Below are 14,233 nucleotides of genomic sequence, written 5' to 3'. Positions count from 1 at the left end.
CACTGCTCCGACAGCCTTGCTCCGCTCTGACCCTTTTGCTCACTGCTCCGGCAGCCTTGCTCCGCTCTGACCCTTTTGCTCACTGATGCGGCAGTCTCGCTCCGCTCTTATCCTTTTGCTCACTGCTCCGGCAGTCTTGCTCTGCTCTTGCTCACCGCTCCAGGCGGTCTCGTCCTGCTCTGCTCTTGCTCACCGCTCCAGGCGGTCTCGTCCTGCTCTGCTCTTGCTCACCGCTCCAGGCGGTCTCGTCCTGCTCTGCTCTTGCTCACCGCTCCAGGCGGTCTCGTCCTGCTCTGCTATTGCTCACCGCTCCAGGCGGTCTCGTCCTGCTCTGCTCTTGCTCACCGCTCCAGGCGGTCTCGTCCTGCTCTGCTCTTGCTCACCGCTCCAGGCGGTCTCGTCCTTCTCTGCTCTTGCTCACCGCTCCAGGCGGTCTCGTCCTTCTCTGCTCTTGCTCACCGCTCCAGGCGGTCTCGTCCTGCTCTGCTCTTGCTCACCGCTCCAGGCGGTCTCGTCCTGCTCTGCTCTTGCTCACCGCTCCAGGCGGTCTCGTCCTGCTCTGCTCTTGCTCACCGCTCCAGGCGGTCTCGTCCTGCTCTGCTCTTGCTCACCGCTCCAGGCGGTCTCGTCCTGCTCTGCTCTTGCTCACCGCTCCAGGCGGTCTCGTCCTGCTCTGCTCTTGCTCACCGCTCCAGGCGGTCTCGTCCTGCTCTGCTCTTGCTCACCGCTCCAGGCGGTCTCGTCCTGCTCTGCTCTTGCTCACCGCTCCAGGCGGCCTCGTCCTGCTCTGCTCTTGCTCACCGCTCCAGGCGGTCTCGTCCTGCTCTGCTCTTGCTCACCACTCCAGGCGGTCTCGTCCTGCTCTGCTCTTGCTCACCGCTCCAGGCGGTCTCGTCCTGCCCTGCTCTTGCTCACCGCTCCAGGCGGTCTCGTCCTGCCCTGCTCTCGCTCACCTCTCTGGGCGGCCTCACTCTGCTGTGTTTGTCCGCCACATCTGTGGTTCTGTTCCAGAGTCCCAGTGTGTACTGGGTCCTATCCCGCCTGTGTTCCTACCTGCTAGTGCCTTCCTGTCTGCACTCTAGCCGTGCTTGCCTGTACCCGCCTGCCTGCATACCCGCCTGCCTGCATACCAGTCGTGCCTGCCTATTCCCACCAGTCTGTCTGCCAGCCTAACCAGTCTGTTCCTGTATTCCCCTGTGTGGGTCAACAGCCGTGTCCGGGGTCTGTCCTGGAGTAGCACCTGGTCCCTCTGCTCGGTTCCTCCTTGGTGCACTGGCGTCGTATGCCGTCGTGCGACCCTGGTCGGATCGGGTGAATACCTAGTTTCGCCCCTCCAGGCATTCACTCTCCGGCACGGTCCAGTGGAATCACACGCACACGCCGCTCAGCCCGGGCGTGTGCATTACACGTTCCTATTGTCAGCCAACAAGTCAGGTGAACCATGTTCTCCTGGGCCAAAAGGGTGCTATTAGAATTACCACGGCATGGTCTGTTCGTATTTTCCTGAGAACTGCCAGAATCAAGTGTATTGGGGAAAAGTTTAGACTAGATCCCTTGGCCACTTGTGGAGAAGGGCATCTACACCGACAGAACCTGCTCAAATGGATTTTAGATTTTCTTCTGCCAAGATCATTATTTTGTGTGTCTCTGCCATAAGGCCCCTTGACCTTGTGCCTCCCTGCTTGTTTATGTAAGCTACCACCGTTCTGTTGTCTGACAGTACTCTGAGGTGCTGTTTTTTTACATCTGGCACGATCCCCCATAATGCCAGGCCGATGCCGCTAACTCCTTTCTGTTGGAAGACACATTTATTAGCTCTTGGGGCTATTCCCCTTGCAGGATTTTTACCCCCGTATGAGCCCCCCACCCAAAGGGACTTGCATCCATGGTAAGTATTTTGGGGTCACTGATTTCCCACAGAACTCCATGAGACAGATTTACTTCATCTACCCTCCCGCATTCTCTTCCTCTTTTAGAACTTCCCATTGGGGGGATCTGAAGTGAAATCTCTCCCAAGTTACGGCTGAGATGCATGAAGTCAGGGACCCCAGGATAGACATAGCCCTTCTTAGGGTAGTCTCTGGGTTGTTTATTATTTCTGAAACCAGTCCTATTGTTTTTCCCTTTTTTTTCTTTCGGAAGGAAAGACATTTGTTTTCTTGAATCTAGCAAGATTCCCAAAAAGATCTGTTCTGATCTTGGTTTTACCCAAGATTTTTTAGATTTATTAGCAATCCCAAGGAGGCTAAAATTTCTGTCACTTGCATTACTTCTAAATTGCATTCGGTCTCTGACTCTCCCATGATGAGAAAGTTGTCCAAGTATGGGATGAATAGCACATCTGTTTCCCTTATGTGCACTGACATTTCTGCCACTATTTTTGTGAATGCCCTTGGGGCCATAGATAGATCAAAAGGGAGGACCTGGAACTGCAAGTGCATTTGATGTCCCCTAATGTTGACTGCTACCCTTAGGTATTTTTGATGACTTTATAAAATAGGCACATGGTAATAGGCATCTTTGAGGTCTATAGTGGCCATGAAACATCATGGAAACAAATAGCTTTAGCGTTGACTCGATAGTTTCCATCTTGAATCTCTTGGGCACTAAAAATTTGTTCAAACCTTTTAGGTTTATGATTGTCCTGAATGACTGGTCTGGCTTTTTTCTTAGGGATAGGGGACTGTAGAAACCCTCTTTTTCCTCCCCTTTTGGAACATAACCTAACGCTCCCTTCTGAATTAGAGACAGAACTTTTTCTAAGGCGTTTTGACCTAACCCCGAATGTTAATTTTTGGTAATAATAAATGTGTTTGGGGGATAGAGAGAAATTCGAATTTTAACCTGTCCTGAATGGTGTCTAGTACCTAGGGGCTTTGGGAAATTTTCTCCCAGGCAAGGAAGTACATTTTTAACCTTCCACCTACCTGGGCCCTGGTGTCATTGTCTCCCTGATTTTTTTTGGAAACCCAGACAAAAAACAGTCTCCCTGGAAGGCCTTCCCTTTATTCCTGGGTTTTTTCCATTTTATGTCCTTATGTTTTGCCTGCCCCTTTCCTGAAAGGACGGAATGGTCTTGACTCACCCAGTGGGATATGGAGGACTTGGTACCCGGGCCTTTACCTTCTGTATAGGTCACGGCAGTCGGCTCCCGGGCCCGTACTCTGGGGTCACTCTTTAAAAGGGGCTTGTTACTTGAAGGGACGAATAACAGTTTTGCCTCGTGACGCCACCTGTGGTTTCTGGTAATGGGTACCAGCGCTGCTGCAGACCTCCGGGGGTGATGGGATGGCAGCTGGGATGCTTCAGCTCCACACAGGCGGAGCGGGCCCCCGGGGCAGGGTTGATGGAAGGAATGCGGGTGAGAGGTGGCCCAGCCGGGCCAGGGGAGAATAACAGACACATACACAGGGGGTTCGCTTCAGTACCTTTACTGGTGTAGACGGCAGGTAGGGTCCAGGGTACTTGATAGGAAGGGTGCACTTCTGGACTCTCCCCAGTGAGCGGGTATAAGGCCTCCTGATCTGTTTCTTCCTCTCTCTCTGAAGCTTCTGACCAGCCTGAAACTAGGCCTAGCTTCTGTACTCTTTGACTCTCCTCACCTGCATGCTTGGTGGTAAGAACTTTCCTCTGGCTACCACTATCCCTGGACACTGGGGCCTTCGTGGTTCCTAGTTCTTTAGATGATTGTAGTTTCAGGTGGACCAGGGGTCTAGAATCCTCCTGGTATACCGGTTATTCCTACTGGGCGTAGAGGACCCTGTAGGCGCGGACCCGGTGTTCGGCTTGTGTTCTGGGGTGAGCTTAAGATGCTCCTCTGCCCCCATAACTCCTCTCACTCTTCTCCTTGCCTCCGGCCCCACTCTAGGCCCCAAGGCTTCAGCCCGTGCTTTAGGCCCTGGCTGGCCCTCAGCACAGCAGCTCACATGCTGCTTCTTCCCTGATCTCTAGTGCCAGCACACTTTATCTAACTCCACCCTCCAGTATATATATCCCTAACAGGGCTCCCTCTGGTGGTATGAAGTGGAAGGGTGGAGGTGTCTGTGTGTAGTAAGGGCCTCTTGTGGAGAAGTCCGTCCATGCACCCTTTTGGGTCCTGTGATACCTGTAATAGAAGGGTGCCACAGTCTCTTAAAGGGAACCTGTCGTGTCATTTGTATAATTTAAACTGTCCCAAGGTCACAATTATTGATGCAATGTGCATCAGTAACATGCTTTTTCCATGAAAATCAGTGCTGTAATCATTTGCCAAAAGCACTTAATATAGTTATAACTTACTTGCTCATTCAGTCATAGGGGTGATTTTTACTGTATTTACTAACAAACAAAGCAGCACACTGCAACGCTTAGTATGCGAACATGAAATATATGAAATATGAATAGCATTACTGCTCTAGAAAATAGAAATAAATGAGAAACCTTACCGCATAAATTGGCCAATTCCTGTTTACCTGGTAGTTGCGGTAAGGCGTTTCTCAAAATACCAGGACCTCCCAATGTGAATACCTCTCTAAGAGACATCCGTCTGCTTATGTGTGGGAAAGTAAGATCCTACGGCAATTAAAACCACCTGCAGCATAGAGGTGGAGTGCTCAGTCAAAGCTTAAACATATAAACAGAAAAAAACTGATGGCACTTCCAATACAAGAAATAGGTGTGAACAAGTGCTTACTAGGAGAAGCTACCTCAAAAAATACTAACAAAGCAGCACACTGCAACGCAAAGTATGCGAACATGAAATATATGAAATTTGAATAGCATTACTGCTCTAGAAAATAGAAATAAATGAGAAATCTTAGTGCATAAATTGGCCAATTCAAATTTCATATATTTCATATATACTTTCCCACACATAAGCATGCGGATGTTCCTTAGAGAGGTATTCACATTGGTAGGTCCTGGTATTTTTAGAAACACCTTACCGCAACTACCAGGTACACATGAATTGGCCAATTCATAAGTAGGTGCCCAGAAATTACACAATATTTGCGTGTACCCTATCCAAGAAACTACCTTAGCTCCTTTCTAGTGTTAAGCAGGTGTGCGTATACCTGGAGGGAAGCAGATCCTTTATGTTGTTTGTCAAGGAGATCAGTCCGCTCAAGCAAATAGAAGACTTTAGCTGGTCTCTCTTTTTAGCCTGGATCTATGTTTTATTAGTATCCCTCTGAGGACACATTTGAGTGCTTCCCATTGAAATGGTGAGGATGTTTCATCATGCTCATATACACTGCTAAAAACAATAAAGGGAACACTTAAACAACAGAATATAACTCCAAGTAAATCAAACTTCTGTGAAATCAAACTGTCCACTTAGGAAGCAACACTGATTGACAATCAATTTCACATGCTGTTGTGCTAGTGGAATAGACAATAGATGGAAATTATTGGCAATTATCAAGACACCCTCAATAAATGAGTGGTTCTGCAGGTGGGACCACAGACCACATCTCAGTACCAATGCTTTCTGGCTGATGTTTTGGGCACTTTTGAATGCTAGTTGTGCTTTCACACTTGTGGTAGCATGAGACGGACTCTACAACCCACAGAAGTTGCTCAGGTAGTGCAGCTCATCCAGGATGGCACATCAATGCGAGCTGTGGCAAGAAGATTTGCTGTATCAATCAGTGTAGTGTCCAGAGGCTGGAGGCACTACCAGGAGACGTGGAGGGGGCTGTAGGAGGGAAACAACCCAGCAGAAGGACCACTACCTCCGCCTTTGTGCAAGGAGGAACAGGAGGAGCACTGCCAGAGCCCTGGAAAATGACCTCCAGCAGGCCACAAATGTGCATGTGTCTGCACAAGCGGTTAGAAACCGACTCCATGAGGATAGTATGAGGGCCCGACGTCCACAGATGGGGGTTATGTTCACAGTGTGCAGGACGCTTGGCATTTGCCACAGAACACCAGGATTGGCAAAATCGCCACTGGCACCCTGTGCTCTTCACAGATGAAAGTACGTTCACACTGAGCACATGTGACAGACGTGACAAAGTCTGGAGACGCCGTGGAGAGCGATCTGCTGTCTGGAACATCCTTCATCATGACTGGTTTGGCAGTGGGTCAGTAATGGTGTGGGGTGGCATTTCTTTGGAGGGCCGCACAGCCCTCCATGTGCTCGCCAGAGGTAGCCTGACTGCCATTAGGTTCAGAGATGAGATCCTCAGACCCCTTGAGAGACCATATGCTGGTGCGGTCGGCTGGGGCTGGAGCGTGTCAGCAGTTCCTGCAAGATGAAGGCATTGAAGCTATGGACTGGCCCACTCGTTCCCCAGACCTGAATCCGATTGAGCACATCTGGGACATCATGTCTCACTCCATCCACCAACGTCACGTTGCGCCACAGACTGTCCAGGAGTTGGCGGATGCTTTAGTCCAGGTCTGGGAGGAGATCCCACAGGAGACCATCCGCAATCTCATCAGGAGCATGCCCAGGCGTTGTAGGGAGGTCATACAGGCACGTGGAGGCCACACACAATACTGAGCCTCATTTTGACTTGTTTTAAGGACATTACATCTAAGTTGGATCAGCCTGTAGTGTGTTTTTCCACTTTAATTTTGGGGGTGACTCCAAATCCATTGGTTAATAAATTTGATTTTCATTGATGATTTTTGTGTGATTTTGTTGTCAGCACATTCAACTTTGTACAGAACAAAGTATTCAATGAGAATATTTCATTCATTCAGATCTAGGATGTGTTATATAGTGTCAAGAAGGTCTGAGAGACAAAGTGAGTCCTTCAACAAATTATCATTTAAGTTCCAACAGTTGAAGCCTTGGTGGAGTCAGGTATACTGAGATTACCATATACAGGAGCATGATCTGACCATATAGCAATTCCTATCTGAGATGTAGGTTGCCATGTAAGAAAGTTGTGGCTAATTAAGGAAAAATCTCTACGACTTGTAGGGATTGTACTCACTCAGGTGCGATGTGAGGCAAACAGGAGGCATGTTCCTTTAAAAGTCAAGAACGGTTTATTGGCTTCTTAAACCGATCAGAAAGTAAAATGCAAACAAACAGCCTTCGGTGCACGCAAAAACAAAGAAAACAGTACTTTAAGCAAAGTCTCTGGTAAACCGGACTTGTGGTCATACAGGTTGGTATGTGTCCAGCACACAGCTCAGTCTGGAGACAGCACACAGGAGGCCTTCTCCCTCCAAACGTAGACCATGTGTCAAACAACAGCCTCCATTATATAGGCTTTTAACCACACCCAGAGGTGAGGTATGTGGGTAGCTATCGACTACGCGACCATTAGCCACTTTACTGGCTATATGTATTGTGTAAAGGAGAATAATATGTATAACCCTTTACGTCTGGATGTAGTATCCTCCATACATCGACCAGTTGGAAAGACTAAAGCACCTTTAGCAAAGCTTTTGGGTGATTTAGATCAGTGGTCGGCAAACTTTTTTGCACCAGGTACCGGCTTTAAGCAAGACCAGTTTTCAATGGCCCGGTGGGGGTGGGGGCGGGGCTTTGGTCATATGTGGGTGGGGTTATGGAGGGGTGGAGCTTAGTGCATACTTATATAATTATGACATTTATAATGAGAATGTGATTCAACTTACCATAGGTTCAGAATGAGTGGGAGCACCAGGCTTGTTTCCCTGGATCAGTGGGAGCACTGGGCTTGTTTTCCTGCAACAAGACGGTCCCATCTAGGGGTGATGGGAGACAGTGAAACCCGAAGTGTGTTCCTTATGTCCAGTCTACTCCGTAATCTCGTTTTTGCTGTTGTCATGGCAGAAAACCCAGTTTCACAAAGATAGGATGTTGGAAAAGGAAGCAGAGTTTTCAGTGCTTTGGTGGCGATCCCAGGATATTCAGCCTTGACTTTAATCCAGAATGTTAGGAGATTTGAAGTCTCAAACATACTTTTAAGGCTACCATCATTTGCAATCTCAAGCAGTTGGTCTTCTTCAAGCACGGACAAGGTCGATTCACCTGGCTTGTTCACAAATGGGTTGCGAATCCATTCCTTCCTAGTTCGTGGGTCTTTTGTGGTCGGAAAATAGTGCTCAAACTCTTCTGAAAGCTGAGATAGGTGATCATGCACCAGCTGGGAGAATGAAGGCTCAGGCTCGGTCTCTTCCAAAAGTCCTGCTAATGTTTGAAACATGTCAAATATCCCTGTTCTCACTCGCCGTCCCCACACTTCCAGTTTGGCTTTAAATGCAGCAACTTTATCTGCCAACTTGAAGGCAGTTGTCATTCTCCCCTGAAGTGACAGATTAAGTTCGTTCAAAAAGTTGAATATGTCACATAAGTAAGCAAGTTTTGTGACCCATTCCTTACTACTGAAATGTGCTGCAAGTGGCGATTCTTTTTCTAAAAGAAATCTATAAAGCGGGTCTTGTAACTCAAAAACTCTGGCCAGTGCTCTACCTTTAGAAAGCCATGTGACTTCTGTGTGTAGGAGAAGACGTTTGTGCTCCGCGTCCATCTCCTCACAGAGCTGCTCGAACAGACGTGAGTTAAGGGCATGTGCTTTTATGTGATTAATAACTTTAATCACATCTTGCAAAACGCTGTTAAGTTCAGGTGACATTTTTCGGCTTGCCAGCATTTCTCTATGGATGACACAGTGCGTAGACTCGCATTCAGACGCAACCTCTTTGACCCGGGTAGTTAAACCAGAAAGCCGTCCCGTCATGGCAGCTGCTCCGTCTGTGCATATACCGACACAAAATGACCAGTTTAGGTTTCCTGATATGTAATCATCCAAAGACTTGAATAGTTCTGCACCTGTGGTGTTGGCTGGCAACAATAATGCACATAACATATCCTCATGCACATCCTCCTGAAAAATATATCGCACATAAACAAGCATCATTGCCTTGTTGTCAACGTCAGTAGACTCGTCAACCTGGATTGCGTACCATGGTGACGCATTAATCCTCTCCAACAATTGTATCTCGATGTCTTCTGCTATTTCATTAATTCGTCTACTGACAGTGCTCGCTGAAAGAGGAACCTGTGCCACTTTTTTAACCGCAGCCTCTCCTAAAAGTTCCTGGCAAATGTTCTTAGCGGCAGGCAGGATCAACTCTTCACCAATAGTGAAGGGCTTCTTAGCCTTGGCAATGCGGTTAGCCACTAAGAATGATGCTCTCAGAGCAGACACATTTGTTGATGTGGTGGCCTTCACTAATTGCTTCTGTCCTTCGTGTTCGTGTTTTTTTCTTTCAAAAAACTCCAAAGGCTTGTCTTTTGATGCAGGGTGCTTGGTCTGTAAGTGGCGAACCAGTTTTGAAGGCTTCATGGCCTCGTTGGATAGCCGGTCGCCACATATCAGACAGAGTGGGCTTGGGGCATGTGAATCGCCAGTTGCGATGAACCCATAATTTAAGTAGGACTCATTGTATTTTCTTTTAAATGCAGCTTTCTTTTTTTTAGCAGTCATGGAGTCTTCATCTGTCTCATTGGGTCTTTCTTCCTTTTCAAAGAAGCTCTTCAGTGATGTTTGTTTTTTACTCATTTTACAAGGGTTAGAGGTGAAGGCGTAGTGGGCCCCTAACACAGAAAGATGGCTACTGCTACTGGAGACGGGCACTGATGATGATGACCACCACTACTGCTGCTACTGGAGACGGGCACTGATGATGATGACCACTACTGCTGCTACTGGACACAGCCACTGTTGCTATGAATTTTCACTGTTATTTGCTTTTTTCACTTTAACCAGAAAATCTGCTGCTGGGCCGCACGACACCAGAACACAGCTACAGGAGTCATAAGGGTGGGACGCCTGACGTCATATCTAGCTGCCCATTAGCATCCAGAGCCCCTCCCCCTCCAACTTGCAGCTAGCAGGAGGGGAAGGAGCGCTGGACACACATGACCTGCTTGTCCCTGCTCCTGCCTGAGCACATTCTGCGAGTAGGGCCGCATGGCTAATTATCTATTCACTGCCAGTCTCTCCTCCTCTTTTCTTATAGGCTACTGATCACATGCTGGTTTTCTCCCTGCTGATCCTCTACAACTGTCAGCGGCGCCGCGGACCGGCTGAAAAACCCCAACGGCCCGGTCCTTGTCCGCGGACCGGCGGTTGGGGACCTCTGATTTAGATTGGTGACTCCGGCCCAGGGAAGCGTCTAAAGAAGGATCCATGACAAAATTAAAGTCACCTCCAATGATGATAAGGTCCTCCACAAAATGTTTTAGTTTGCTTAAGTATTGACGGCATGTCTTAATTAGGTCACAGTTAGGGAGATAGAAGTTTGCCAAAGTCACAATTTTGGAATAGATCGAGATCTTAACAAACACATACCTCCCCTCCGTGTCAGTGTTTCTACAATAGTAAGCGGCAGTGATCTGTGTCGGTCTATACTCAGCACCATTGACTTCGAAACAGCATTTGTACTGTGATGCCAAGATGAATAATATCTGTTAGTAAATGGAGGTATTAATCGCCTCTAAAGTGGTTCTCCTGAAGAAAGAGAAAATTAACGTGTTGTTTATGCATATGATATAACACAAGCTCTTCTTTCTGGAAGATTAAGTCCTCTGACATTCAATAAACAAGTTTTAAGTTGTGCCATATTATATGAAAAAAAAGGGAGGGAAGGAGAGAAAGATTAAGATCAAAAAGGAAGTCTAGATGGTAGATAGTAACGTGTACCTCTCAGTGTCTACGAGGTATAGATTATGAATATATCGAACACTAGGAAATTGCGAATCAAGCAGATCCCAATGCAAGTCCCTAACTGGGGGTTGTCTTTACAGGCGTAAGTCAAACCTTCAGTCCTAGAGTTCCTATTAGGGGGAACCATGGAATTTATAGCGAGCAAAGTAGTACATCCTGATATTACGATAATATAATGTGAACTCAACTTAAATGCCGTTCTAAGATATGAACTGAGACATTCTGTATAGTGGAAGAGTGGCACCTAAAACTCTATTTAGATATATCTTATCAAATGCTTAAAGAAATAAGTAAGCATCTGCAAACTGTCTCTCTCATCAGGGAAAACAAGATTCATTCTTGGAGCTCTTTTGATTGGCAGGTTCTTTTCCCTTCTGGGTGCATTATCATCAAGTTCCTGATCAATTGAAAGCCTTCTGCAACGTGCTGGAACTCTCTGTGGCAATGGTAGAGCAGGTGGCCAGTAAGATATATGGATTATAAGAATGTCCAGGACATCACAGAATGGTCTCATGTCGCTTGGATGTTTGAAAATATACAGCTGGAATGGGTACCCCAAGGAGTACATTAGGCCATTTTCCCAGAAGGCATCAAGTAGTGGTTTCAATATCGTTCTTTTAGCAAGTGTCATTCAGGACAGATCTGTGAACAATTGTATGCATTTTCCATTGAAATCAACAGGACTCAACTCCCCTGCTTTTCTCATAATGGCTTCTTTTACATTGAAAAAATGTATGTGACAGATAATGTCCCTTGAACGGTCAGGATTTGGGCTATGAATGCCTAAACTGCCTAATGTACAGTGCGCCCTGTCAATCGCCAGCTCTTTATCAATAGGATCACCAAGGATATTATTGAATAACGTTCGCAGTGTTGGCATAATCGCTTGTGCATTGGTGCTTTCAGGTATACCTCTTATCTGGATATTATTGTGATTTTCTTGGTCATCAGCCATATTAAACAGACTACTTATTTGCTGGCTGTGAAGATCCGGTGTTTGTTTATGAGCATTATAATGGCAGCAACCTTGTACGACCTCATCCTCTAATCTCCGTACCTTGTCAGTAAACTGTGACATGCTAGAAGTGAGGGAATGGATTTCAGTTTTGTATGTGGTCTCCAGCCTTTGTACATATTGCTCCATGTCTTGTTTAGTAGGGATAGATGCAATATGATGTTTCAAATCAATAATGGGTTCCCCACATCAGAATAATCCCCTTTGACTGGATGGGTAAATTTCCATGTGAAGCAAGCACTGCTGGCGTCATGAGGGTTAAGACTGCTTCTTTTTCCACACTGAGGTGAGGTTGTAATGGCGTCGGAATGGGAAGATGAGCCCTTTGATAAGAAATGCTGTACACCAGACATGCGGATGGAGGTGGAGGACCTCAGATTAACCTCCAATCTCGTCTTTCTTTCCCATATCGGACGGCATGTTGGAGGCTGTAAATTGCTTATAATTTCCCCAGGAACAAGTACTGAAGACAGTGCTCTCAGTGTGTGTGTTTTCTCTGTGCTATGTCTAGGCCATGCCCTCCAGTTGATCTTCAATACGTCTAAAGACGGGGACAGTGAAGACAGCGTTGATTGTGCGCAGGGCTTATGTGATGTATCAACCTTATGTGAGCCCCGGGAACGCGAGTCACAGCACCAATTGAACAGTGCCAGGACGGGTGGTGAGTATGAGTGTTTTTATAATAACGAGGCCAAACATGAGAAGGGGTTGTCCTAGTAGTGGACAACCCCTTTAACCCCTTAAGCCCCGAGGGTGGTTTGCACGTTAATGACCAGGCCAATTTTTACAATTCTGACCACTGTCACTTTATGAGGTAATTACTCTGGAACGCTTCACCGGATCCCCCTGATTCTGAGATTGTTTTTTCGTGACATATTGTACTTCATGATTCTGGTAAAATTTCTACGATATCACTTGCGTTTATTTGTGAAAAAAACGGAAATTTGGCAAAAATTTTGAAAATTTTGCAATTTTCAAAATTTGAATTTTTGAGCCCTGAAATCAGAGAGATATGTCACACAAAAGAGTTAATAAATAACATTTCCCACATGTCTACTTTACATCAGCAGAATTTTGGAACCAAAATTTTTTTTTCTTAGGGAGCTATAAGGGTTAAAAGTTCACCAGCGATTTCTCATTTTTACAACAAAATTTACAAAACCATTTTTTTAGGGACCACATCACATTTGAAGTCACTTTGAGAGGTCTTTATGACAGAAAATACCCAAAAGTGACACCATTCTAAAAACTGCACCCCTCAAGGTGCTCAAAACCACATTCAAGAACTTTATTAACCCTTCAGGTGCTTCACAGGAATTTTTTGAATGTGGAAGAAAAAAATGAACATTTAACTTTTTTCACAAAAATTTTACTTTAGACCCATTTTTTTTTATTTTCACAGGGGTAACAAGAAAAAATGGACCCCAAAATTTGTTGTGCAATTTCCCCTGGGCACGCAGATACCCAATATTTGGGGAAAAAACACTGTTTGGGCGCACGGCAGGGCTCGGAAGGGAAGGAGCGCCATTTGACTTTTTGATTGTAAAATTTGCTTGAATAATTAGCGGACACCATGTTGCGTTTGGAGAGCCCCTGTGTCCCCAAACATTAGAGCTCCCCCACAAGTGACCCCATTTTGGAAACTAGACCCCCCAAGGCACCTATCTAGATGCATAGTGAGCACTTGGAACCCCCAGGTGCTTCACAAATTGATTCATAAAAATGAAAAAGTGTTTTTTTTTTCACTTTTTCATTGTTACGAATCAATTTGTGAAGCACCTGGGGGTTCCAAGTGCTCACTATGCATCTAGATAGGTGCCTTGGGGGGTCTAGTTTCCAAAATGGGGTCATTTGTGGGGGAGCTCCAATGTTTGGGCACACAGGGACTCTCTAAATGCAACATGGTGTCCGCTAACAAATTTAACGGAAAATCGGCTCAAATTGTTAGTGACACCATGTTGCGTTTGGAGAGCCCCTGTGTCCCCAAGCATTGGAGCTCCCCCACAAGTGACCCCATTTTGGAAACTAGACCCCCCAAGGCACCTATCTAGATGCATAGTGAGCACTTGGAACCCCCAGGTGCCTCACAAATTGATTCATAAAAATGAAAAAGTGTTTTTTTTTTCACTTTTTCATTGTTACGAATCAATTTGTGAAGCACCTGGGGGTTCCAAGTGCTCACTATGCATCTAGATAGGTGCCTTGGGGGGTCTAGTTTCCAAAATGGGGTCACTTGTGGGGGAGCTCCAATGTTTGGGCACACAGGGACTCTCTAAATGCAACATGGTGTCCGCTAACAAATTTAACGGAAAATCGGCTCAAATAGTTAGCGACACCATGTTGCGTTTGGAGAGCCCCTGTGTCCCCAAGCATTGGAGCTCCCCCACAAGTGACCCCATTTTGGAAACTAGACCCCTCAAGGCACCTATCTAGATGCATAGTGAGCACTTGGATCCCCCAGGTGCTTCACAAATTGATTCGTAACAATGAAAAAGTGTTTTTTTTTTCACTTTTTCATTGTTACGAATCAATTTGTGAAGCACCTGGGGGTTCCAAGTGCTCACTA

General features: G+C 46.3%; 1 protein-coding gene across 1 annotated transcript; it reads right to left on the bottom strand.

The window, feature by feature from the left end:
* Positions 1-5,156: 5,156 nt before the first annotated feature.
* LOC141164033 (SCAN domain-containing protein 3-like) lies at positions 5,157-9,485 on the bottom strand. Its single transcript, XM_073649200.1, has 2 exons — positions 7,721-9,485; positions 5,157-5,233 (listed from the first exon to the last, which is right to left on the bottom strand). The coding sequence occupies exons 1-2, from the start codon at positions 9,483-9,485 to the stop codon at positions 5,157-5,159; spliced, it is 1,842 nt and encodes a 613-aa protein (XP_073505301.1).
* Positions 9,486-14,233: the final 4,748 nt, after the last annotated feature.

Source organism: Phyllobates terribilis, unplaced genomic scaffold (genome assembly GCF_046119375.1).
Source record: "Phyllobates terribilis strain yellow unplaced genomic scaffold, ASM4611937v1 Scaffold_10__3_contigs__length_209671492, whole genome shotgun sequence".
Lineage (NCBI taxonomy): Eukaryota > Metazoa > Chordata > Amphibia > Anura > Dendrobatidae > Phyllobates > Phyllobates terribilis.
The sequence above is the reverse complement of the archived record's forward strand: the minus strand, read 5'-3'. Positions and strand labels throughout refer to the sequence as shown.

What these genes read in the sequence shown, in the direction of transcription:
- LOC141164033 (XM_073649200.1), bottom strand. Translation starts at nt 9,485, where the DNA reads ATGAGTAAAAAACAAACATCACTGAAGAGCTTCTTTGAAAAGGAAGAA. An exon ending in AGCAAAAACGAGATTACGGA is followed by an intron (nt 5,234 to 7,720) that starts GTAGACTGGACA and finishes TATTGTTTTTAG; the next exon opens with CAGTGTATATGAGCATGATG.